At 60.4% G+C, this 24,452-nt stretch overlaps 8 protein-coding genes across 8 annotated transcripts; 4 read left to right on the forward strand and 4 right to left on the reverse strand.

Annotated features, from left to right (window-relative positions):
• Nucleotides 1-322: 322 nt before the first annotated feature.
• ned1 (uncharacterized protein) lies at nucleotides 323-3,814 on the forward strand (the record flags this gene model as incomplete). The annotated part of the gene is made up of 4 exons (XM_060597377.1): nucleotides 323-353; nucleotides 392-459; nucleotides 663-896; nucleotides 929-3,814. The coding sequence occupies 4 exons, from the start codon at nucleotides 323-325 to the stop codon at nucleotides 3,812-3,814; spliced, it is 3,219 nt and encodes a 1,072-aa protein (XP_060454277.1).
• Nucleotides 3,815-3,974: 160 nt separating this feature from the next.
• CcaverHIS019_0203740 (uncharacterized protein) lies at nucleotides 3,975-4,943 on the reverse strand (the record flags this gene model as incomplete). The annotated part of the gene is made up of 4 exons (XM_060597379.1): nucleotides 3,975-4,170; nucleotides 4,210-4,552; nucleotides 4,653-4,872; nucleotides 4,905-4,943. 4 exons carry the CDS (start codon nucleotides 4,941-4,943, stop codon nucleotides 3,975-3,977), a joined length of 798 nt encoding a protein of 265 aa, XP_060454278.1.
• A 1,327-nt stretch (nucleotides 4,944-6,270) lies between these two features.
• On the forward strand, nucleotides 6,271-10,037 carry CcaverHIS019_0203750 (uncharacterized protein; the record flags this gene model as incomplete). The annotated part of the gene is made up of 6 exons (XM_060597380.1): nucleotides 6,271-6,417; nucleotides 6,717-6,779; nucleotides 6,812-7,175; nucleotides 7,208-8,329; nucleotides 8,363-8,782; nucleotides 8,818-10,037. The coding sequence occupies 6 exons, from the start codon at nucleotides 6,271-6,273 to the stop codon at nucleotides 10,035-10,037; spliced, it is 3,336 nt and encodes a 1,111-aa protein (XP_060454279.1).
• A 537-nt stretch (nucleotides 10,038-10,574) lies between these two features.
• On the forward strand, nucleotides 10,575-13,351 carry CcaverHIS019_0203760 (uncharacterized protein; the record flags this gene model as incomplete). Its single annotated transcript, XM_060597381.1, has 3 exons — nucleotides 10,575-10,584; nucleotides 11,070-11,517; nucleotides 11,554-13,351. The coding sequence occupies 3 exons, from the start codon at nucleotides 10,575-10,577 to the stop codon at nucleotides 13,349-13,351; spliced, it is 2,256 nt and encodes a 751-aa protein (XP_060454280.1).
• Nucleotides 13,352-13,477: 126 nt separating this feature from the next.
• Nucleotides 13,478-17,380, reverse strand: CcaverHIS019_0203770 (uncharacterized protein; the record flags this gene model as incomplete). Its single annotated transcript, XM_060597382.1, has 3 exons — nucleotides 13,478-16,792; nucleotides 16,824-17,148; nucleotides 17,184-17,380. 3 exons carry the CDS (start codon nucleotides 17,378-17,380, stop codon nucleotides 13,478-13,480), a joined length of 3,837 nt encoding a protein of 1,278 aa, XP_060454281.1.
• Nucleotides 17,381-18,841: 1,461 nt separating this feature from the next.
• On the forward strand, nucleotides 18,842-19,362 carry CcaverHIS019_0203780 (uncharacterized protein; the record flags this gene model as incomplete). Its single annotated transcript, XM_060597383.1, has 3 exons — nucleotides 18,842-18,969; nucleotides 19,005-19,233; nucleotides 19,267-19,362. The coding sequence occupies 3 exons, from the start codon at nucleotides 18,842-18,844 to the stop codon at nucleotides 19,360-19,362; spliced, it is 453 nt and encodes a 150-aa protein (XP_060454282.1).
• Nucleotides 19,363-20,200: 838 nt separating this feature from the next.
• Nucleotides 20,201-22,491, reverse strand: CcaverHIS019_0203790 (uncharacterized protein; the record flags this gene model as incomplete). Its single annotated transcript, XM_060597384.1, has 10 exons — nucleotides 20,201-20,508; nucleotides 20,553-20,870; nucleotides 20,901-20,942; nucleotides 20,974-21,247; nucleotides 21,279-21,381; nucleotides 21,413-21,712; nucleotides 21,743-22,067; nucleotides 22,098-22,380; nucleotides 22,412-22,419; nucleotides 22,452-22,491. The coding sequence occupies 10 exons, from the start codon at nucleotides 22,489-22,491 to the stop codon at nucleotides 20,201-20,203; spliced, it is 2,001 nt and encodes a 666-aa protein (XP_060454283.1).
• Nucleotides 22,492-22,866: 375 nt separating this feature from the next.
• CcaverHIS019_0203800 (uncharacterized protein) lies at nucleotides 22,867-24,272 on the reverse strand (the record flags this gene model as incomplete). Its single annotated transcript, XM_060597385.1, has 2 exons — nucleotides 22,867-24,218; nucleotides 24,260-24,272. The coding sequence occupies 2 exons, from the start codon at nucleotides 24,270-24,272 to the stop codon at nucleotides 22,867-22,869; spliced, it is 1,365 nt and encodes a 454-aa protein (XP_060454284.1).
• Between the last annotated feature and the right edge of the window lie 180 nt (nucleotides 24,273-24,452).

The following is a 24,452-nucleotide window of genomic DNA, read 5'->3' on the forward strand; positions in this document are numbered from 1 at the left end:
GCTTTGGCACACCGTTCCCCATATGATCACTGACGTCGCTCTAAACCCATTTAGTACTTTCCTTCCTCCGCCCCAGCCCAAGTTCGGACACACTTCAAGTTCCGACTTCTCTTTCGCTTTCTCTTTCTCTTTCTCTTTCGCTCCTCATCTCGCTCTCAGCTTACTGTTCGATACCACCTCATGCCCCGTTGACCGGTCTACCTAACCCAACCTACCATCTCGCAACCCTCTCCCCTTACCCAACCACCCCCAACCCTCCCACCGACCCACCCCCTCCCAACCCCAACACCCCAACACCCCAACCACCTACCTCCAAGCAACTATGCAGTACCTGTCCAAAGCGTACAACTACTGTGAGGTGACCAATCCACTTCGTGAGAGCTCACACCAGACTCGGGGATTAATCCCGCGACACTGTCTGGCGCTATTGACATTATTGTCGTGCGCAGCGTTGACGAGGTGAGTTGGTGATGGAGCTTTGGCTGTTCGCTTGACGGCGCACACCTTCTGCGCCGGCACATGACATGACGTCCTCGGCTTCCTCCCCGACCCGCGTCCCCGCGTCCTCTACTCTCCCCCACCGGCCCCTCTCCCCATTTCCCCCCGTCTCCCTTCACCCAACCCAACCTAACCCCCACTACCCGCTCCCCTGCTGACATCAGGATGGCGAGGAGACACTAGCAGGCTCACCATTCCACGTCCGCTTCGGCAAGCTGCAGGTGCTGCGCGCAGGTGAGAAGCGCGTGACTCTGCGCATGCCGAACAACCTCCCCGCGCCACATGTCGCCCCCTTCAGCATGAAAGTCAGCGAGACCGGCGAGGCGTTCTTCGTCCTCGAGACCGAGGAGGAGGTGCCCGCGGAACTCATGACGTCGCCAGTGGTAGCGGCAGCAGACGTAAGCCCAGGCGCATGCACAGCTGACGACAGGCTGACGACGTGCCTCCACCAAAAGACGAGGACTTTGGCTTCCCAGATCCAAACGCGGAGAAGTCGCGCACGCAGCAGCCATTCGGGGCGACTGAGAAGCTTGTGTCTCACGAGGGGCACGCGGACAGCCTGTCAACCCTGCCTGATGTCGAGCCGCTTGATCTCAATGCCGGTGCAGGAGCCGATGGAACAGGTACAGCCACCCCACCCGAACCCGACTCGCTTGATATCTCGCACGCCTCTACAAGCCGTCGCCCCTCCACTGAAGGTGGCCGCCCGCGGCGGCCTTCCGATGCCGGGCGCCTCGATGCGCCACCTAACCCTCTCGAGGCGGAACCAGGAGAGGGCACGGATCTGCCCATTCGCAACTGGCATCTCAAATACGCAACCCACAAACCCGACGGCAGTCTAGAGCTCCCCAAGGTCCCCAAGGGCATGCACGACGGGCCGGAAGTGATGTACGGCAAGGACATTGTCCTCGACGCGGCCGGCTACCATGCCGCCGACAAGGAGATCCAGAGCAAGGCGGTCCAGGAGCTCAGGAAGGTCGCGTCCAAGTCGCAGATCACCGCGTCGGCCCTCCCGCCCTCAGCGTCGACACCGACGTCACCGTCTATGTTCCCTAGACCTGACCCGCCCGCGGGCGCATCGACCATCCAAGATGAGCACGTCGAGGAGCTTGTCAATGACCTCATGGCGTCTGCGACGCCCAAGACTCAGAGCGAGGAGCTGTCGGCGTCGATTGCCGCGCTGTCCCTTGAGGACAAGTCGCGTCCCAGCAACGTCTCCCCGAAGAAGGGACCCGCGCTGGACCGGGCTCAGACCGAGCCTCCTGAGGAGCTCGCCCAGAGCAGCATCAGCCGTCCGCTGTCGCCCACGGGGGGGAGACTCGAGAACCAGGCTGAGATGGACCTCGCCTGGGACTGGAGCCAGCTTCCCAAGGACAAGGAAGGAAAGGAGGATAAGGACAAGGAACACAATGTGGCCAAGGTCGACGGGTCCCCCGTTGTCGAGCGCCCGCAGGTGCCTCAACGCGGCGACAGCCTGCCGGTCGCGCTCGACGGTGTTGCTCAGCCCAAGCCACTTGCGACTCTCAGGCCCCTCGACGACGACAACTATACGTACATGCTGCAGTGCGACAACCGCGTGCACATGTTCGAGCTCTCACTGTGTGGCAACGACGATTACGCGCCCGAGGGCAAAGCAACGCAAGAGGAGCGTGACCAGTTTGACGAGCACCGCGTGTCGTTTGCCAAGTTTGTCGAGGAGGCCGCGACTGTCGACGACATCAAGCTCATCGTCAAGTACAAGGGCCTGTACCTGTCGTGGAAGACGGGGTACCATGTGCTCTTTGCGCTTGCGATCTACCGTCGCTCGATGACGCCGCCAAAGGCCCAGCCCGAGGTGCCACAACGCCAGTCGGGCTACTGGTCGAGATGGTGGCGTAGAACCGAGTCGACTGGCAACGCCATCGAGCGTGTGCAGTCGGCGTCGGGCGTAGAGGTACCGTCCAAGGAGAAGCTGGTCCTGCCTCCAACCTCGGCGACGTCGCCGCCCTCCGAGGTCCCTTCACCTTCAGCGACCCCTGTGCCACCCGCGCCAGCTTCTGCGCCTGGTACGCCTCCAGCGCCTGAGCCTCCTGTCGAGGAGAAGCACTATGCCAAGACGCTTCGTCTCTCATCAGACCAGCTCAAGGAGCTTCAGCTCAAGCCCGGCCCTAACACGATCCAGTTCTCTGTGACGTCGAGCTACTCTGGTAACGCGGTCGTCACTGCTCGCATTTTCCTGTGGGAGGAAACGGACCAGGTCATCATCTCGGATATTGACGGGACGATCACCAAGTCGGACGCGCTGGGTCATGTGTTCGCGGCCATCGGACGCGACTGGACGCACGTCGGCATCGCCAACCTGTACACCGACATCACGAACAACGGGTACAAGATGATCTACCTGACTGCACGCGCCATCGGGCAGGCCGACACGACGCGCGAGTACCTCAAGACGATCGTGCAAGGGGACTACCGTATGCCCGAGGGCCCAGTCATCATGTCTCCCGACCGGTTGATGGCGAGTCTGCATCGCGAGGTCATTCTGCGGAAGCCAGAGCTATTCAAGATGGCGTGCTTGCGTGACATCCAGCGCCTCTTCGGCAAGTACGCTAAGAGCGCGTTCTTCGCAGGCTTTGGTAACCGCATCACGGACGCGATGTCTTACCGGTCCGTGGGAATCGGGACTGGCAAGATCTATACCATCGACAGCACCGGTGTGATCCTCACCGAGCTCCTCCAGACATCTCACCGGGGTAGCTATGTCGGTCTCAACGATCTTGTCAACGAGGTCTTCCCGCCTGTCAAAACCAAGTTCCAGCCCCAGTACACCGACTTCAACTACTGGAAGGCGCCGATTATGGACATCCCGCTGCCAGACTTTGCTCCTCCTTCTCCAGCCCTCTCGGCGCGCTCTGACACCTCTGGTGCGTCCCGCCTCAGTGTCCTGGGCCGCATTGCAACACTCGGTAGACGCGGCTCGCGCTCGCCCCCGCCCGAAGGGCTCAGCCAGACCTCGCGGCCTACCTCGCCTCTGCTCGGGCCGAGCGTCACGGCTGATGACCTCGAGGATGACGAGGACGAGGACGATCTCCAGAACTGGAGTGGTAGTACACCCGCAATGACGGCCGCACGAAGGCGGCGCGACTCGGGTAGCTCGATGCCGGGCTCGTTTGAGAACGGCAACGCGTTCCCACCCGAGTGGGACGAGGAGAGCCAGGGCTCACATGGGTCCAAGGACCACGAGAACTGCGAGCGCGAGCACGAGAACTACGAGGACGACGAGATGTTTGACGACGACATTCTGGCAACGGGCGAGATGGCCCATGTGCCGTTCTAGTCGAAACCACGCTAGTGCGGCGAGCTTGCTTTGTGAGAGACGCCCGAGCTGTGCGCGTCCTGAGACTCCAGGAGATCCGGAGTGTGACGGATCGGAAATATGTTGTAGACTATTTGCACATAGGCTAGACGTAGAATGCATCATGCTGCTATTGCTACTGTTATTGCAGGAGTGCGCGAACCATACGCTCGGCTGGCTCTGTGACATCGCCGCCATCGACCTTGCCAGCCACAGCGTACGAGTAGAAGAGGATCTTCATGGCGATAGCGACGCCGGCGTGTAGTACTCCAACGGCGATAACGAGCAGGCGCGCCCACTTGTGTTCCTGGCTGATGACCGGGAGGATGTTTGTGATGCTGGTGTGAGCCGATTCAAGATCGATACTCGATACTTACAGGAAGAATCCCGACGCGGCCGCGCCCAATCCAACGAAAACCCACCGCGCAATAGTATAGGGAATGAGGCAGAGTAGCGACACGGGGACATATGCCGCCATGGCGTACCCGTAGATTCCCAGAGCCTCGGCCGGGGCCCACTCCGCCACACCAAGCCATCGGGTTCCGGCCCACAACGCAGCGGGCACACCGAGACCGTATATGTAAATAAGGGATGTGGCAGTTGAGAGGAGGGGGATGTTGGCGATGACGGACTCGCCGGCGCGGTAAGCTTGGAGGGAGGAGGTGAGAGTGGAGGTTGTGTACAGGATTAGGATTAGGGTCGTGAGGGTCCAGAAGGGGCCTGGGGTTAGCAACCCAAGCTTGGGTTCTGGTTCTGGATTCTGGATGTGGGAAAGGTGATGTTGGCGAGGAGACATGGTGAGCCGCGGGCACGAACTCACCATAAAGATCCACCTGGCCATCACAAGCATCCTCAATGAAACCCCCCTGTGGCACCAGAGCGCGCACCACGCGCTTCAGCACTGTCCCAGTATCGACGTCAAAGTAGACCTGGTAATACGCGATATTGAAGGGCGAGTATGGCACTTCGCGCACCTCGCGTTCAGCTGGGCCGGCAGGAGAGTTGGGGAGGAAAGTCTTGAATTGGAGGTCGCCCGTAGACTGCCATTAGCGCCGTCAATTGGGAAGAGTACCTCGTCCTCGTCAACGTCGACTATTGCGTAACCTGACATTGTGGTTGGGTGGGGTGTTGTTGAGGTTGTTGGTATCCCTCTTGGCCAGCTCACGTCAACTCGTCACCATACACGCGGAACGTTGAGTGGAGGTCTACCACGTGAGTAAAGGGGTCCCCGGATAGAGTTGATTGCCACGTTGTCACGTCCCCCACATGGGAAGTCGAATTCAGTCATTAAAACAAGCGCCACCAAAAGGGCAAAGGGGTCGAGATTTTAAATCTCACTTTGCACATTGACGTACTGCGCAAGTTAGCGACTTGGCAAGCTAGCGACTTGGCAAGCTGGCAACCTGTGGCCAAACAGCTAGTCACTTGTGGAAGGGAGAGAGTGATGTTGACATGATATTATGGACAAGCTATTCCAATTGGCCAATACCCAAGTTTCAAAGCCAGGCTTACATCACATGAGGTTCCATTCCCCTTGTCTGTCTTGCTTTGAATGGATTAATTGCAACTTGGGATTCAGGTCGCCTGAACGGGGCTTGATGTCAAACAGAGGTCATGCAAACATCACCCTGATTGTGCGTGGCGTCAGAGATGAGAGGGCATGGAAGAGTGACAGAGGAGCGGGCAGGCTGAGCTATTCTAATCTCTAGTCTGATGCGCGGGCTGGTGGGCTGTGCAAATTAGTGTGCCCCAGTTTCTAAATACAATGTTCTGGACCAACAAAGGAATTTCGGGGGTTGGCCAAATCTCAAGTCATCTAGTTGTGTGGGCCGTGAGAACCCCGTAATGTTTAGCAGGCTCAATACGAATACGTCAATAGACAATGGTACCTTATGTATCGCTTTCTTTCCATCTACATCATCATCATCGTCCATTCATAGCTTTGACAGCTTGATTGACATAAGCCGACATACACGACGGCTGGTACGGTTGTAAGAACAAGACAAGACAAGCCATCAAGTCGGAATTAGCATTCCCAGCAGCCAACAGCCGCCAGGCCCCAACCCAACGCGTCTCTGCCGATCTGCCTCGTTCCTTGCTCCCCAACACGCTACACGCTACACGCTCGGGTCGACCTTGCCATCAACCATCAACCATATCTTCTCTCATCCCGCACGACCCATCGCCACCTTTACTCTTTACTCGTGACACTCCACGACTATTCGGAGCTGGCCTCTGAACGACTGCTGCACATTGACCCGGACCATCTCGCCAAGCTTTCGGCCTAGCTGAGCGCCTACCAAACGATCAAGTTTGCCCGCGACCTTGACACTCTAGATCTCAAGGCACCCCCCCCCCCCCCCCGTCCAAACTTACAAAACCCCACTGCGAACACACACACATCTCCACGCACACACACCCACAAGCACACATCCCCGATGAGCGCCACAACGGACGGCGCGACCATCACGGCCGCGGACGACCCCCTCAGCTTCTTCTCCAATGCCGTGCAGGCGCACGAGAGGCAGCTCAAGTCGAGTGCCTATGGTGTCGCTACGCAGATCGGATTGATGACTGCGATCTCTGTGAGTTGATCGGCGAAAATTGGAGGGTGGTGGCGTGGAAGAGGAGTCATCGGCGACCGCCGGGAGAGGAGGCCGAGGTCGTGGCGCTCGACGTTAACATCGCGGCAAGCGCGCTGTGCGCACGGGCGCAGTGGCGACGAGCACGCGGCGGGATACCCAAACGCCACTGCGTTACTCGCACACATCAAAGGGACAATGCGTGGTTGGCCATCATGGCTACTCCTCCGTTCAGCCATCCTTCCTGCACCGAGTCCCGCGCCGCACCTGTGGACCCGTATAGGACTCTCCACTAACACCAGGTGTTCACGTTCATCTGCTTCTCCCTCATCCGCCCGCGACAGAGCAAGGTCTATGCTCCAAAAGTGCGTTCCATACGCACCCTCGCTCACCCCAGATCAAATATGGCATGCCTCCACCAGATAACCCCCTCGACGACCCGGACTACGAGCAACCCCCTCCAACGTTGTCGGGCAGTTTCTTCGCGTGGCTCAGCCCCGTCGTCCACATCAAGGAGCACGAGATGATCAAGAACATTGGTATGGACGCGACCGTCTTCCTGCGCTTCGTGCGCATGTTGATCTGGATTTTCGCCGTCGTGTCAATCTACGGTGTCGTCCTTATCGTCCTCTACGTCCTCTACAACAAGAACCCAGCCAACAACGTGTCGGACGCCGACAGACAGGGTCTCAGTATCCTCACCTCGATGAACGTCCAGGGACCCTTTATCTGGGGCACGTTGGCAGTATCCTACCTCATCAGTGAGTGTTGTCATCGTACCAGCTGAGCCCAGCGTTCACTGTCATGTTCTTTGTGTGGCAAAACTGGCAAGCCGTCGTCATCCTGCGTCACCACTGGTTCCGCTCACCCCGCTACACGTCCAAGATCTACGCGCGCAGCCTCATGATCACGCAGGTGCCAAAGTCGTACCGCAGCGACGAGGGCCTGGTCCACCTCATGGGCCAGCTCAAGGTTGACGGCATCAAGATCCGCGACAGTATCGATTGCACAACGATCGGCCGCCGTCTCGGCGATTTCCCTAAACTCGTGCACGACCACAACGAGGCCGTTCGCGACCTGGAACGAGCGCTGACAAAATACCTCAAGCACGACAAGATGGCCGCCAAGCGTCCCACAGTCCGCAAGGGCGGCTTCATGGGCATCGGCGGCACCAAGCACGACTCCATCGACTACTATGCCAAACAGGTCAAGTACCTGCGGGACAAGATCGATGCGCGCCGCGAGGTCATCGACTCGCTCATCCGTCAGGAGCGCAAGGCGTTCAAGCAGGGCAAGCAGATGCAGCGCGTCGAGGGCGAAAACTACGGCTTCATCACGTTCCGCACCATTGCTGAAGCGCACCGCATCGCGCGTCGCCACCAAGGTAAACTCAAGGAGCTGGGTGGCGCGCGAATCCACTTTGCGCCGCCGCCGCGCGACATCCTCTGGGAGAATCTCGCAAAGGACCCAGCCGAGATTGCGACTGCGCGCACCTTTGGCTTCATCTGGATCGCCGTTGTGTGCTTTCTGAACACGCTGCCGCTCACGCTTGTGGCCATTCTCGCCAACCTTGGCGCCCTGTCGCAGTATGTAGGCTTCATTCGCTCGTGGGCCAATTCCTCCCCATGGTCGCTCAACGTCATCTCGGGTGTTCTCCCCGCGACGGTGCAGGGTTTCTTCGGTTTCATCCTGCCGTACATCATCCGTCGTATCTCCAAGAAGCAGGGCCCGCCGACGCGCTCCAAACTCGATCGCGCTGTCATCGCCCGCTACTTTTTCTTCATGATCGTCTCGTCGCTCATCGTCCTTGTCCTCCTGTCACTCTTCTTCACCCTCATCCTTGGCATCATCCAGGACCTCACCAGCCACAAGGGCGCAGACGGCATCCTCCAGAACCTTAAAGCGCTTCCGCAGAGTGAGTTTTCGTGTGTGTTGTGCTGACAGACAGACATCCAGCGCGCATACGTCAGCTTCAGCAACTACTGGCTTACATGGCTGCCGCTTCGTGGCTTCCTGCTCTTCTTCGAGCTCATCCAGCTCATCAAACTCGCTATGGTGTCGTGGCGCCGTGTCATGTTCTCGTACACGCCCCGCGACATTCGCGATATTACCAAGCCGCCTTCGTTCGAGTACAGCATCGTTGTCGTCAACCTCCTGTTCATCGCAGCAGTGGGCTTGGTTTACGCCCCTCTCGCTCCCCTGGTCGCGATTGGCGCGTTGTTCGCGTTCGTGTTCTCGCTCATGGTGTACAAATACCAGCTCCTCTACGTGTACATCACCAAGGCGGAGAGCGGCGGCCGCATGTGGAATGTCTACGTTAACCGCCTCTACGTCGGCGTCATTCTCATGCAGCTCCTCATGGTCCTCAGTAAGTTGACATCCTCGGCCACTCTAACATGACAGCTGTGGCGCTCGTCCGCCCAGGTTACTACTGGTACCTCATTGCCGCGGCGCCACCTCTTCCCATCCTTCTGGTGTTCAAGATCTACATGGCCAAGACAGCCGAATACAATTTCCGTTACTACCGTCCTTCCCCACAGGAGGTCGAGAACCAGATCCGCAAGGCAGTGAACGAGAAGCGCATCAAGGCGTCTGACCTCGAGAAGCGCTTCCTCAACCCAGCCATGCTCTCAAACCAGTTATTCGGCGTCATGGTCCACAAGAGCCAGGAGACGCTCACCCGTCAAGTGCTCGAGTCATACCCGTGGTTCGCCGCCAAGCACGCGCACAACGGTGTGCAGATCAAGGCTGTCCGCGAGGAGAACCTCGAGTACAATCCCGAACGCGACGGACCGGCAGACGAGCGCCAACAGGAAGACTGGGAGACAAAGTCGATCGCCTCCACAATGGCGCTCAACCAATTTGATGGGCAAGACAGTGACAGCGGCAGTTTGTACGGCGGCGGCGGCGTCCCAATGGTCCACTCTCAGTCAAACACCTCGTTCCAACGCTCCTACAACCCATCGACGGACGAGCTGCTCTCAGACCCGGCCAGGTCTGACACGTACGGTGTGCCGACGGGTGCGTCGCGGCGCTACGGCGGTGGACGGGATGTCGAGGACGGTCAGGCGCCGCTTCTTGACCCGTGGGGAGCCGCCAATGTCGGCATACCCTATCCGCCCAGCTCGTTCCACCAGCGTCCACCCCTGATGCAACGCGGCACCGGTAGCTCGACCGACTTGGGTGGCGCGTCATCGAATGGCAACATGGGCCATCCTCGTGGCCAGGGGAGCGGTGGCAGCGCACACGACATGAACTATTATTCGCAGGTAGCAGGGCCACCCGGCTACGGGACGCGCTCCCGCTCGGGCAGTACGGGCAACCTACTCTACGACCAGTCGATGTCGCGCACCACGAGCAACGGCAGTGGTCCTATCGACTACGGCCGCCGTCCTTCGGCCGGCAGCACGCACATGCTCGACCAGTCTGGACGCCGCCCTTCGGCTGGCAGTACCCACATGCTCGACCAGTATAGCCGCCCGGGGTCGGCAGGGAGCGGGCATATTCTCGACCAGTACAACCGCCCTGGTTCGGCTAGCAGCAACAACGTGCTGGACGCCTATGGTCGCCCGACGCAGGCTCCTCCGTACGGGCAGCAGCCGGGCGGAGGGTATGGGTATTAACCTGTGAGATATAGATTATTGCTCCAATCGCCGTGTGCTTTGCAGCGGACATGCATGCTTGTATAGTAGGTGAAAGTGTTGTGCATGGGCCATGAACAAAAGTGAGAGTGATGATAAGGGATGGAGGGGAAGGCTAATCTTGGCAAGAGGGACTGGGTTGTCGTGGCGTTTGGGTGGGCTAGGATGGAGAGCGGGATCAATCTTTGACTCGCTCCCGCCGGTGGTGCTGGCTCCTGGCAACCGAGTTCCCTCGTCCTCCTCGTCCTCCCCTCCCCAGTTTGGCCCCTTTGGTCTACCACCTTGTGGATCAACCTTCCTCATCTCTAGTCACTAGCAGTAGAGCATTAAGTCTCATCCAAACTCCACTTACACGTTCATCATCTTTGATCCTCTCTACCTCCTCGTCTCTTTCCTCTTCACACTCCCCTTCTCAACCCAACCAAACTACCCTTATCAACCCCTCAACCCTCACGCGTACACCAACCCCTCTTCGCCACCGCGACGCGCGCTCAGAGTGACCCTCGCCCCGTCGCGACAATGGCACCCAGTACGTTCCCCACCACGCCCACCGCACACATGCTAACCTGTCGCAACCCCAAAACGCACCATCACACCGTCACTCGATTACTACGCACATCGCCTTGCCCTGCTCATCACCTTCCCTCGCGCCCTCTCTTGCCATTTATTCACTCATCCATCCACTATCCCCTTTGACAATCACAACCCTTGCTCATATCTTCACTCCATCCTATCCACTTGGCTCAACACTTCACCGTCTCGAAACCTCTTCCTCCTCCACCCACTCCCCCACAAACCCCACCCCCGCTTCGACTCTATCACCCCCGCGTGCTTCCTCTCCCTCGTGTTCCCCCCGATTTCCCAACCCCTTCCTCCCTTATCCTCCGGCCCACCCTGGTCTTCCTCTCCTTTCTCCTCTCCTTTCTCCCTTCCTCTCCCTCTCCTCTCCTCTCCGCTAATCCCCTCACCATCATTATCCTCTCGTCCCATCGTCCCATCGCCTCCCCCACAAAGCCTCCTCACAAGTCCTAGGGACGTCACCACTGTCCAACCACTTCGCAGCCTTGTCTCCAGAGATGATCCACGCTTCGCTTGAGGACCCAGAAATGAACGCCATCTTAGGCCTCGCGCCGCCTCGTGCTGGGATTGCGTCGTCGGCGTCTACCCGTACCACCTCTGAACCACCCTCCAAAACCAAGGGCCCCTTGAAGGTATACACTTGCACCGAGTTGCTCCGCCTCAGTGGCCGGGCAAGATCACCCAAGCTGCCACCTTTTGAGAGCTGGTTCGGGACTCCTGCTCCGGCTGGCGCGCGCGTCGACGACCCCGCGATCGCGAGCATCAACGCATCCGGCGGCCGCCGAGCGGGTGGCGCTGGCAGCTTTGGAGAAGGCTTTGGCTTTGGCGGAGGCATCGGCATTGGCGGCCGCGGCCTCGGCCGTGGAGGGACACGTAACGTCGGGTACGGGCCGCGTGTCTAGATTTGTGCTGACAGAAGGTTGCGCCGCCAGCAGCAGCAGGACAACCCCAATATTGACCCCGCTATTGTTGAGCAGGGTCGCGGCAACTTTGGTGGCCCGATGGGCAAGTTCTCTATGCGGCCGTCCGGAGAGCGCGGAATGCGCCTTGGTGGCGAAGAGGTGAGGCAGCACCGCGATGGTGACAAGGGCGACCGCGACCGGCGGCGACGAGACGATGGCGACTGGCGCCGCGGTGACCGGCAGCAGCAGCCTCCCCTGCACCATAATCGCAACGGGGAGGGTTCGCGCCGTGGACCACCGGGCTTCAGCGGCCCACGCTACGACGACGACAGCATCGAGCCGGCATGGATGAGCGACGATGTCCCCGCTATCGAGGACCCCGCTATTGCCTCCAGCTCGGCTGGAGAAACAGCCGTAGACGGTCTCGTCCAGTTCGTGCCTGGCCAGGACATGATTGCGGCCCACAAGCGCGCCATGAAGGCCCGCGCGGCAGGTGGCGCAGGGCAGGACAATTGGCGTGCGTCCGACAAGAATTTGGTTTCCTTCTTTGGTGGCCAGGAGGCCGCCGCTGCGCCGCCCCCTACGCCACCCAAGCCCAAGGAAGTCGACCATCGCAGCTACTTCAAGAAGCGAAATGTGATCGATGACGATGACGACGAGTCAGACGACAAGAACGAGCCGAGCTCACAGGCCTTCCAGAGCCGCTTCCAGCGGTTCTTCACGCAGGAGACTGTTGCGTCGACAGTCCAGCCCGTTCCCCAGATGGCACACCGTGCACCTTCTCCCCAGGCACCCATGCCACCACCGCAGATGCGTCCAAGCCCGATCGTACGTGGCCCGTCTGAGCCTCAGAAGCCGTTGCCAAGCCCCGGCCCTCAGAATGCCGAGGACCACCTCGCCAAGCTCATGGGCGTTCTCTCGACGAGGAGTATCAGCCCCGCGCAGCCGCGCCCTGCTTCCGCAGAGATGGCCCAGCAGCGCATGCCGCCAAACCTCGGACATCTCCCTCCCTTCCCTGGCGACCAGTACCCTCCGCCACCACCTGGCCTCCACTATGACTATGGTCACTCGCCAACTGAGGCTCCCAGCGACTACAACCGCCCGACTGCACCCAACGATTACAACAACCTGTCACACCACCAGACCTCGCGTCGCGACATGAGCCCAGAGCGGCCGGACATGCCTCCTCACATGATGCCCCCACCGCAGCACCGTGGCAGCCACTACTCGAGCCCTCCTCCTGGCGCTGATCCTCGCGGGTACCCGTTCCCAGGCCAACGTGGCCCGCCTCCGCCACCTGGTCCCGGCTACCCGCGTTCCCCGATGGGCGAGCTTCCTGCCAACGGACCTCCTCCCTTCTACGACCGCATGGGCGGCCCTCCTCCCGGCGTAGATCTCCTCCAGATGCTCCAGCGCGGCCCGCTCCCTCCTCCGCCCATGGGCATGCTCCCACCTCATCCAAGCATGTACGGTCCTCCGCCACCCGGCGGTCCCGGAGGCCATGGCCCGTCACCGGATGATCTCCTGCGCAATCTCCAGGGCGGCGGTCCGAACGGTCCTCCACCCGGCCTCCCGCAGTACAGCCGCCCGCCCATGGGCCCCGGTGGACCCGGCTACGGTCCCCTCCCGATGCAGGGCTTCCTCCCTCCGCATGCTCCCCAGTTCTACCAAGGCGGCGGCGCTCCCCCTGGCCCTCCCCCAGGCATGTCGATGGGACCTGGTGGGCCCCGCCCTCCTGGCATGATGCCCTACCCCGGCGCGCCGAACCAGGACATGCTCGCGGCGCTCCTCGGCCCGCGCACTAATGGCCACTAGAGAGAGAGTGAGTTTACGAGACTGTTGCAGAGAGTCACGAGGGGCCCGGCGCCCCAGTCCATACCGTCCCGGCCGCCACTCATACGTCCGCACCATGTGAACATGCATCTGTGTAGTGTTGCCATACTATCCGCGCCCAGTGTACCTCTTCCTAGCCCAGGCCTTCCACACGTCAGCCCAAACCTCGCGCTCGGCCTCGCCATGCGCCTCTCCAAGGCCAAAGGGCACGCCAACGCCCTCGCCCTCGCGTCCGCGCCCGTCTGCCCGTCCACCAGCAGTAGTAACGTCAGCCAGAGCAAACAGCCCCGGCTCAAGCTCGCGCCTAACAGCAGGCGACAGCGCGGCCCATGGATCGCTCGCAGCACGCGCATAAGCGACAAGTACGGCGGGCGCATGCTTGGCCAGCGGCCCAGCGAGCGTGCGTGTCCCACTCCCGATCTTGGCCACAGCAAGCGCGGAAAGCGTACGCGCGAGCAGGGCGGCATGAGCGGGCGCATCCTCCTCGTCCATAGTCCATCGCCGTGCCTTGTGTCGCAGTCCCGGGCGTGCGCGCTGCAGAAGCGGCATGAACGCAGATAAAGCACCAACGACAGAGGGGAGGTGGGCGAGGAGCAGGTCGCCGCGATGCCTGGCAAGAGTGAGCAGCGGCCCGAGGGCGAGGGGAACAAAGTTGCTAGCGGTAGCCAGGGCGGTGTCTGAATTTGAGGGGGGGAGGAGGACGGAACTGATGACAGCAAGAAGCACGGCGGCATCGGTGGGCCGCAGAAGACCCGTCCGGTCGTCCGTGAGCGCGCCCACAACCCTGAGGGTTTCGAGGACGCTGTCGCGCGCACCCCTCTCCAAAGCACCCAGGAGAGAGGGAAGGGCGGCTGCGAGGGCACGGCCAGAGCCGCTAACTGGGGCGGAGATCAGGATGCGCGTTGCGCGCAGGGCGCCCTCGCTGGGGGGGAGGGGGAGGAGGGCGTCGAGCGCGCGCGAGTAGTCTTGCACCGAGAGGGATGATGCGATGGAACCAAGCGCGGCATCTAGAGTGGGCCCGGTGAAGGTGCGGAGAGCGAGGTATGTTGCCAGGGTCGCCTCGATGTCGCCCGCCAACGCTACGGCCAGTAGGGCGGGCTCGGCGGCAGCGGCGTTACGTGATTCCAGGACTGGAGCGAGGTTGATCTTGGTTGCGGGACGGCCGAGACGGGCCTCGAAACGCGCGAGGGAGAGGTGTGCGCGCAGCCGGGCGGGGTCCGCTCCGAGACTGGAAGGGGGGAGGTTCTTTCGCGCCTCCGTTGCCAGCGACTCGGCAGCGGACAGGAGGTCGCTGGTCCATGAAGAAGGGTCTGCGGTATCGAAGAATGCGGCGGCCGCGCGCGATCGCACGTCCATCTCCTTGAACGGTTTCTTGAGTACCGCCAGCGCGGCGATAAGAGGTATAGGCTCGCGGGTAGCCGACCGCACGAGGGCCGTCAAGCCAAGATTTACGAGGGCGAGAGTCGATTCCTCGGCTCCAGAAGCCGTCTTGAGGAGGCGTTTGAGCGTACTCGCCTCAGTTAAGGGGCCGAGGACGTCGCCTTCCGCCAAGCGGGCGAGCCACGCGCGGATCGCCGAGCGCTCGGCGGAAGATGACGCGTCCGCCTCGTATGCTGCGGTGACGAGGGCGCCGCGCGCGCTCTTGCTCAGCCAAGGGGCTGGACTGGCTGCGAGAACGGCGAATCCGGACCCGGTCTCGGCAGCCGCAACGAGGGCACGTAGCAGCGCCGCGCGGAGGGAAGGGAGCTCCCATGTCTCGGCGGTGCCAAGGATGCGGTTGATGGCGCGGCTCACGCTCAGGCCCTCCTCCTCTGGGCCAGCGACGGACACAATAGTTGTCGCCAGCGTGTCGAGTTGGGATGAGCTGGCCGACTCGAAGACAGACAGCCCGCCTTCGGCGGCTAGCGTCCATGCCGCCGCAGCGAGGTTTGAGCCCACGCTCGCGTCGCGGCCGCTCCACACCCCCTTCGACGTCCCGGTGAGAGTCAGGAGGAGGGCATCGACCAGCAGGTTGTCAACGAGCGCGTCAGTGCGGAGAGCGAGCGCGGTGTACAGGAAATGGAAGGCTTCGAGGCGCAGCTCGGGCAGGGTGAACGTAGCCGCGACGCTCGCAAGCTGAGTGCGAGTCACAAACTCCGTCTCCCTGTGCAGGAGACCCGCGGAGCGCGCTACCCGCAGGCGAGCAGCAAGGAGGAGCTCGGCGGTGTCGTCTCCGCCCATGCTCTTGCGTTTCTTTTTTGCCGGAGCTGGCCAGTCATCCCCGAACGCTGCAACGGCTTCTTCAACAACTCCCTCGTCGTCGCCGGCACGAGCATGGGCACTGGCATCCAGCACGATCTTGGAGACGCGGGAGAGGATCGCCGCGAGGCGTGCTCCACATGCCGGCGGGTCACGCTTGCGCTTCCCGCCAGTTTCGGGTTCGAGGGCGTCACGCGTGCGGTTGGCCAGTGTACGGAGGATGGTGGCCCAGACGATACCGCGCCGCCCGCCGAGGTTAGCCGAACGCACGGCCGCGCTGAGGTCGGTGCGGAAGGCGCGCTCGGTCAGTGGGCCAGTTGCGACGAGGGTGTACAGCGACTCGAGGGTCTCGGTTGGAAGAGAAGGCTGGAAGAGGCCCCGCGCGGCGTCGGACAGGAGGATGAAGTATCCTTCCAACGAGTGTGTGAGGGTGTGATATCTCAGAATGGAGGACAGTAGCGTGCGCGCCTGGATGTGGCACCGATCCGGAGCAGCGAGGCACCACCCCACGACATCGGTGCCGAGGGCCGCGCGCGCGTGGTCAAGGCGCTCGAGAACGTCCAACGTGCCGAGCACACGGCCGGCCAGGCCCGCCTCCGTGCTTGCGCCCTCGGAGGCGCCGTACATCGCCAGGGCCGCCGAGCCGCGGCGCGTCTCAGCGCTCACCAGAGTGGCCGCTTTGCTATCCGACTCGAGGTATCCACCCCACTGCAACATCCGTTCCCAGAGGGCCAGGCGTGCGCTCCAGAGCGCGTAGCCCAGCGCCGGGGCTGCGGTGGAGGACGAGGGGCGCGCGAGCGCGCCGTCCTCCAGCCGGTTGAGGAGGTCCAATGCAGCAGCAAGGGCGGGAATGACAGCGCCGCGCGTGCGGTCGGCGATGTACACGTCGAGCGGCTTGTCCTTATCCGCCTTCCCGTACAGCGTGTACTGGTGCTGCTTGGTCGAATCGATAAACGCCCCAAACGCGATGGGAATGAAGGCCAGGGCGGGAGCCAGTACCTCGGTAGAAGGGGAAGGAGATGGAAGGAGGGCGGCGAGGAGCTGTTTGAGCGGCTCGACGGTCTGGAGGACGCCGAGAGGGAAGAAAAGCGACGGGAGGACAGGAGAAAGCTCTGCCCCGAGGCCAGGGTGGGCGTGCAGCGCGCCGGCGAGGGCGGAGAGCTTGGGGTGGAGCGACTGGGCGATCTGGGTTAGCTCTGATTTCGGATCGGCTCACCTTCTTGGCGTTGGGCGAAGTCGGGAGGGAAGTGGCCAGGCCGGCGCACACCAGCTTGGCCGCCGGAGCGAGGGCGTTCCACGGCCCGGCCTGGAGCGCCGCGGCGAGGCGGCCGAGCATATCGGCCCAGGCGTCAGCCTTGATACCGTCTCCGAAGAGGATGGGCAAGCTCGCCGCTGCCGCCCGTCCCAGCTCCTCATCGTCCACTGCGCTCGAGATGAAAGTCCCCAGCAGGGCGAGGGGAGCGTGAGCAGGCGCTGCGCATTCCCGCGACACATCTACCAGGAGGGAGTGGTACGCTGCGTCCGCGATCGCGTTACGTGGTCTATCATCAGCAAGGCTTGCTTCTGTGTAACTTACCCAGGCTTCGACCGGGTCCACGCCTCGAGCACCCAGTCACGGATCACGTCGGCCTTGCGCGGCACCAGCAGGCTTGTATCTTGCCATGCTGCTGTTGCTAGGGAGATCTTGGACGGTCCGCCGGACGTTGGCGGATCTTGTGCGCCCTTGAGCGCCTTGATCAGGGCCGAGCCAGTGAGCGGGGCGGCGACGACCATGACAGTATAGTTGGTGTTGAGACATTAGAGGCGTTTGAGCCAAAATAATTCGGCGTGGTGGAGGTGGAGGGCGGAAGCAAATGAACGCATGATCGGTTGAGCTTGTTTTACTCGGATAACATTGTGTTTCGCTAGAGCACCAGAGGCGGACCAGAAACCAGAGTTTACTCACTTGATCAATCTCAACTCTCGGCGTCACATTTCCGTCCACATCGGACATCGGTGTGGTTGTGGATTATCCAACTGCCATTGGAGAGGTATTAAGAGCCTCGTCTCCAGCCACCACGTGCCGAGCATGGATACAAATGAAGGCAACGCCGTTTGCGGCGTTCTTGGGTTTAAACTATAGCTTCAGCCACCCCCAGAGAACCATGGGCCTCCGCGTCGGCTTTGTCGTTCTGGTCCATCTAACTCACGCTCCGGAAAAACCAGCGTATCACGGAGCTCGGTGTACGCCACCCGTTGTCGCGCCTCACGTGCATGGCCGCAAATAAACAACTAGCTCATGCTCGTGCGGATCACATGTCGCCTCGGGGGTGGCGTCGACCTGCGACCCTGTGCAACAGACGTCGGACGCGTCGACATGGCCGCGAATGTCTAACGCCGCCTCTAAAGATGGCAAGCTAAAGAGCCCACACCAACAACCTGGAAACTAGGTAAAGTTTAGAAGTTAACCCAAACCGAGCATGTGGAGGCAGCGGAAGTGCCCGCAAAGTTGTCTCCAGCACTTTAAAGCCTAATCCTCCCAGCTGTCAGCTCTGACCAGCACGTTGCCATATGGCAGACACCTCGGGCTAGGCACTTGGACCAGCTTGAATCGCCAACATGACTTTGGATCGAAACTGTGAGCTTCACCGTGTCAGTGTGGCGTTTCACATTGTTCAGGGAGGTGTTTGTCGGCGCTGGTCGGCGCTGTTCTGGGCCAGGTACAGTCCCAGCGCCACGGGTCGCTTATCGTGTGCGGAGCGCTCACAATCCTTGGCATTGGACGGACTTGGAGACGCAAGTTCCGTTGACTGGGAGGTATTGAGCGGTGAGGATAGAGTTACTTGGTTGCAGGCTGAGGCACAGACCGAGTGCCAGGAACCTCCATAGTAGCAGTTATGCTATTCCCGGTGTCAGGATAGGACTTGTCGGAAAGTGATTTCGTTATCGAACAATCTGTTCCCGATCCAAGCTAAGAATGATGGATGCAGGGCCGTAACCATGCTCTGCGCAGGAAGCGTACCGAACAGAGTTAACCATCCTCCCGTGTCCGTTTCAGCTGGTGGCGTTCGGCGGGCCCCCCGCAGGGAAACATTCGGGATCGGAGCCACTCCGCCGCTGGACCTTCCGCCGCTGGACCTTACACCGCACACGCACTGGGTTGCTCGATATTGCGATATATAAAGAGAGACGACTTGGCTCTCCATTCTCATCACAATCAACAATCAACAGTCAACAACAGCCAACTCACAAGCAATGTTCGCTCTCGCCCTCACCATCCTTGGCCTCGTAGCAGCTGCCCCCACTCCTGGGCTGCAGCGTTACCACCCCAACGGGTCCAACACCTACTGCCTCTCGGGCATGGACAGCGGTTACAGCAGCATGTAAGTGCCATGTCCTGGCTTGATGCTGATACTAGTGACGGATGCGGACTGGGTCTCCAGAACTTTGAGCTTGCCAGTGGCCAGCTCCGCCAGACCGACGGCGGATACAACATGTGCATCTACCCCGAGGGCGAGTCGAACGGCGCCAAGGTCAAGGGCGCTATCTGCACGAATGCACACTCGAACTGGGCACCCGGGCCGCGCCCGGGCACGATTGCGTGGAAGGGTGTCTGGTGCCTCGACAACTCATGGGGAAAGCTTGAGGTGAGCCTTATGGGAATCAGTTCTGACAATCAGGAGGGCAACCCTGTCCAGATCTGGAAGTGCTCCAGTTACACCAACAAGAACCAGGTGTGGACGACGACCGCGGCTCCGGCTGGTGGGTGGTTTTAGAAGCTAGAGGGAGGGTTGAACTGGGGGAAGACAAAAGCAGTTCGGGCCCTTGGGGGACGGCGGGGAAGGCCACCTCCATACGCATAAAGAATATAGTCTAGCCCGAATGGTTGTACATCCAGTACATGTAGTATACTGCCAAGTATTGTGGAACAAGTGAGGAGAGAGTGAAGGCATTGTTGTTGAGAGCCGTGCTTGCGCCACAACCACGAGAGTTGCGGAGGAGATTCCTCTGCCGAAGGGGTGTACCGATAGGCTTGAATTGCAGAGACAACTGTTAGCATTGGGACTAGGATAATAGCGCCACACAGGCTTATTGACTGAAGAATCCTAAATGAGCCACATGTCAATCGACGTGCCAACCCCCGAACGCGCGCGAAATCGCGTACACTACTTGCTCACCAAGGTGCTCGGTTCGTCCCACACATGGGCAGTAACGCACACTCTACTTTGGCCCTGCCCTGGCCCCAGGAGTGGGGACATGGAATGAAGAGCCTGACTGGAGGTTTGGGGTACACATTCCGCAACAGAGTTAACGCACACTCTCGTTTAGTGAATAGGGCCAGATCCCGCCACATACACTCTACCCAGTGGCCTGGGCCGGGTCACTGGAGCTCAGCCTGTACTTTCACGCTGCCCAACTAGCCCTTCTATTCTATTTAATTAGGTCTGGACGGTCGGGACCACGTCAGGAGGCTCTTGATGATATTATAGTTCCCGATCCAAGCAGCATCGGATGGTTGTAGCTCAGTTCTGCCTCTGACGTAACCCTGGAATCTCTAAAATGCAAGTCATATTGCGCATTAATCTTAGACCTCATTCGCCCAGTTAGCCTACATCACGTCCCTGGTAACCAGTTTCCCAAATCTCCCTCGGGGGCTGGCGTACCGTCCATACCAGCGAACCAGTTGGCGAGGATCGACAGGTCTTCAGGCCAGACGACAGAATTCTCTTGCACAGTCGGCTGGTCGGTCCATGGGAGCGTGCTGAATCCCGTGACCCACTGTTCGAGGAGTGGACTACTCTCTGCCGGCGGTGGGACGGCAGCGGCAGCATCGGCGCTGATGTTCGTGGTAGGCAGGACTCCCGATGCACGGGCGCGTTCGACGGCGCGGCGCAGGATGCCAGTAAAGGGGTGTGAGGGGTCTGCGTGAGTCTCTCCTTCTAGTATCCGGGAAAGTTGGACTCACACTGTGGCAGCTTGATGAGTAGCTTGTCTAGGTCTAGCGAGACTTGGTATACGTCGCAGGCGGGGAAAACCTCGACCATGCGAATGAGGTATCGAGCCGTGGCGATAATGCCCGCGTGGAAGCTGTGGTTGGCGTACTCGCTGTCTTTTGCTTGTTCGCCAGCCCCAATGTTCGCAATCAGATAGGCGCCAGCACGCACCGCAGCCGTGAGCCATCCCTGTCGTTCGCGGGGGAGAAGAGCGACGTCCTCGGGCGTCTTGATGCCTTGCCATGCGGGCGCGTTCGCGTACATTACACAATAGGCGCGCTGGGATCGTACTGTCGTCAGCTCATCCTACAAAGACTCACGTTCTCGGAGGAGGTAATGGTCTGATGGGAGGCCTGCGCGGTCTGAAGTCAGTCCCGAAGAACGGAGGCGTACGATAATACTCGAGCCAGTGCTCGTACACCTCAGCCACCTTGGCGTTGGCCTCGCGCAGCATCTCGTCGAGCTCTGGGCCGCTCGGGCCTCCGCTGCCTGGATGGAAGAGGGGCTCGCGAACGACGAGCAGTTCTAGCGCAACAACGGTCCGCGCGTCCCAGATATTCATCATTGGATGGGCGACGTACGCGCGCGCATGCTTCATCGTCTCGCCAACGGGGAACTGTAGCGGTAGGGCGTGGTTGTAGCTCATCTCGTATGACTGTTTCACCAGCTGCCGTCAGTCCTATCTTTCCATTGCGTACGGCAAGCCAGACGCGCGCTCCGGCGATGAGGGCACGCTGCCGCTCCGTGTCGCCGCCCTGGTCGCGCAGGTGTGCGAGACAGAGAAAGAGACGCATGTCCACCCTATCGTCAGCGCGCTCTCACATAACCCCACGCTAGAGACAGTGCGTGACAGCTCGCGCGCCACCCGTGGGCTGTATACAGGCTCAGAATGGTGAGACTCTGCACGGTCTCGAGCGTCGCGATGGGCGAGAACACGGTCGCCTTGGCCATGTTCTCTGCCTGTTCCCTGCATTTCCGAGTTAGGTCTGACGCGCGCGCACATCCGTCCCGTGCGCGTGAGGAGACGTAGAGTAAAACGGTGGTGAGGAATGGCGAGCGTGCACGTACGTCCGCCCACGTATCCTCCTTTGGATCGAGTACGGGAAGGAAAGGGTATGCGTAGTCGAAGAAGCTGATGTCAGATAGCCCAGCAAGCACCTACGCTTGGAACAGCTCGCGTCCCTCAGCTTCGGCGCACCATCCCAACGTCACGGGATCGGCAGAGTACCACACCCCGCCGTGGGCGCGGACAGCCGGGACGGCGTCCTCCACCCGCCGGCGCTTACGCGTGTTGCCGTCCCACCGCCCGCCGGCATCATATCCATCCGCTCGCAAGCGCTCCGCCTCCTCGCGTCGGGTTAGGTCGCGGAACGGCTCGGCGGTGGCGAGGTCCATTGGGTCTTCGTCGTCAGACGCACTCTTCGCGGGAGAAGGGGCCCGCTCGTCCAGCGTCGGCCATGATTCAGGCCGCCCAACGGGATGATCGCCTGCATCAGCGCCTTCCAGTAACGACTCACTGATATGGGTGTATGCCGTGAGCGGCGACGCGGTTATGGGCGTGCGCTGCATGTTCCTTAGGAAGGCGGAGATGTCGTCCAGTTTGCCGTTGATTCCGCCCACTTGTCCCTCTAGGCTCTCTAGTCTAGATTTCGTCGCGCGTGAGAAAGAATCGAATTCTTCAGGACCCATACGTGGTACGCCGCCCATCTCGAAGCGACACTCGAGCTTCATGTTCGCACATCGCTTACATGGGGGCTTCTCCTTGCCTATACACCGGATCTTCATTCTGCGGCACCCGTCCTGCCGTTAGCAGCGTCGGAGAGAGCCATACACAAGCGCCTGGTGTCAGCTAGACCACGAGAGAGACGTACGTTGCGGAGCGTCTTTGCCGTCGCCGTCGTCGGAACCCATGTCGAATGAGAGATGATGAATCAAGTCAAGTTGTGGGCTGTTCAGGTGACTGAACCAAATACCGCCGCTAATAGGGCCCCGGGTTACCCCACATGATTGCGGGCGAGATTACATTGTCTGTTCCAATCCTCTCCTCAAAGACGGGAATGCAGCAGTTGGTCGCTAAATGTACTTGTCGCGAACGGGAATCTGGAGCAGGAGAACGGGAATCTCCTGTTGCATGGGGAACCGTTATATCTAATGGGCTCGGAGACATCGGAGACTCGGGCCGAGGAGGCCCTCCACTATCTCGTGTGACGCACGAGGCGCTCTTGTTGACTGTACTCGACATTTGGTCAGCACACAGTGATGCACGGACATTGTGTATCATTATAACTACATACATCGCCGGGTAAGCTCCTCAACGGTGCCCTCTTCCCCATCGGCCATGAGACAAATGAGCTTCTCCCAAATACGGTGCACTTGCGCAATCTGCGCGCTGTCGGCAGGGACACCCTCCCAGAAAACAGTGGTCAGGCGGAGGCCCTTGGTGTGTCCGACGACGTTGGCACCGATGGCAAATGAGCTGGGATGGCATGCCTGGCCCCAAATATGATCAATCGCGTCCGGCGGCAAGCGGAACCGGCCGAGATTGGAGACCATGATACCTTCAAAGAATGGCGAGGGGCAGCTGGCGCGGTCGGTCAAGTACTTCATCCAGCCGGTGGTACCGTTCTTCTCAGTATTGGGGATAAACCTGAGCATGGACACGATCTTGCGGGCCACAACGCCTGCCGAAGGGGAGAGGAGGAAGGCGGCCGAGTCGCGCGCGAGGTCCCATAGATCGTCTCGGGCACGGAATTCATGGTTCCGAATAAAGAGGGAGGTGTAGAGCCCCGTTAGGGATGAGTGGCCTTTACTTGTGTTGCGGTCCGAGCGAGGCGTGTTTGCGATAAAGTGAAATGGCTTATCGGTGTGGAAGACAGCCCATACGGCGGCAGTGTAAGCTGTCTCGATTAGGGGATGCAACGTCTTGACGCCTTTCTGCTTGCCGACCGCGCTGAGGCGGCCAAGGGTATCGGCGTCGACCGATGCTCCAAGTATACTCCAATCCCGCCCGAGTGGAGAGGCCTCGCACAGTCCAGGCCACGGCTCGCTGCGCGTAACCCACCGCTGGATGAAGCGCGGGAGGATGGGGATAACGAGCTCGCGCCAAAGGGCCTTGACGATCATGCCTAAGCCGGCCCGCAGCATGACCGTTTCATCGTAAGTCCTGTGCGTCCCCTCCTCCATGTGGAGGGCGTACACACTCAGTGGGTCATCGCGGGGTGCAGTCATCGCTGCGACAAGGCCGAGCGACCCCATGCCATCCGCAATGACGTGATTGCAAGTCACGGCCACTAAGCCAGGGTACACGCCAATGCGCCAGAGCGGCGTCTGGGCCCCAGCCTTGCGGGCGCGCATAATCTTCAGCTCAGCGACAAGCACGGCCATGGCGTCTCCGACGGCATCGCATTCGTATACGATCTCGGTCGGCTTGAACGGCTGCTCGCGCACAGCAAACGTTGGCTTGCACGTGTAGGCGCCCGAGATGACGGATCGTAGGAGCGGGAGACGAGATTGCGCCTCGAGTACCCGTTCCTGCAGCTCATCGAGACTTGGGAGCTTGGAGTACGAAACAACGTGCGTGATTATCATCGGGTGTCCCGTTTCGTCGCATGCCAGAACGTAGCGCTCAAACAGGGACACTGACGTCAGCGCAACGAGGGAGCAAGTTGGACTGTCTCACAAGGCCGTTTCATGTTGTGTTGTGAGGAAGACGCTGTTCTTCAATGTGCATTTTAAGGAGTGGAGGAGTGGAGAAGGTCAAAGAGGTCAAAGTGTAATGAGAGGCACATGGCCGCACCGACGTGGAAGTTTAGCAACTACAGAGGACAAGAAGGATGCCCAAGTGTTTTTATTTATACGGCTACTAAGTATAA

This window comes from Cutaneotrichosporon cavernicola, assembly GCF_030864355.1.
Source record: "Cutaneotrichosporon cavernicola HIS019 DNA, chromosome: 2".
NCBI classification, from domain to species: domain Eukaryota; kingdom Fungi; phylum Basidiomycota; class Tremellomycetes; order Trichosporonales; family Trichosporonaceae; genus Cutaneotrichosporon; species Cutaneotrichosporon cavernicola.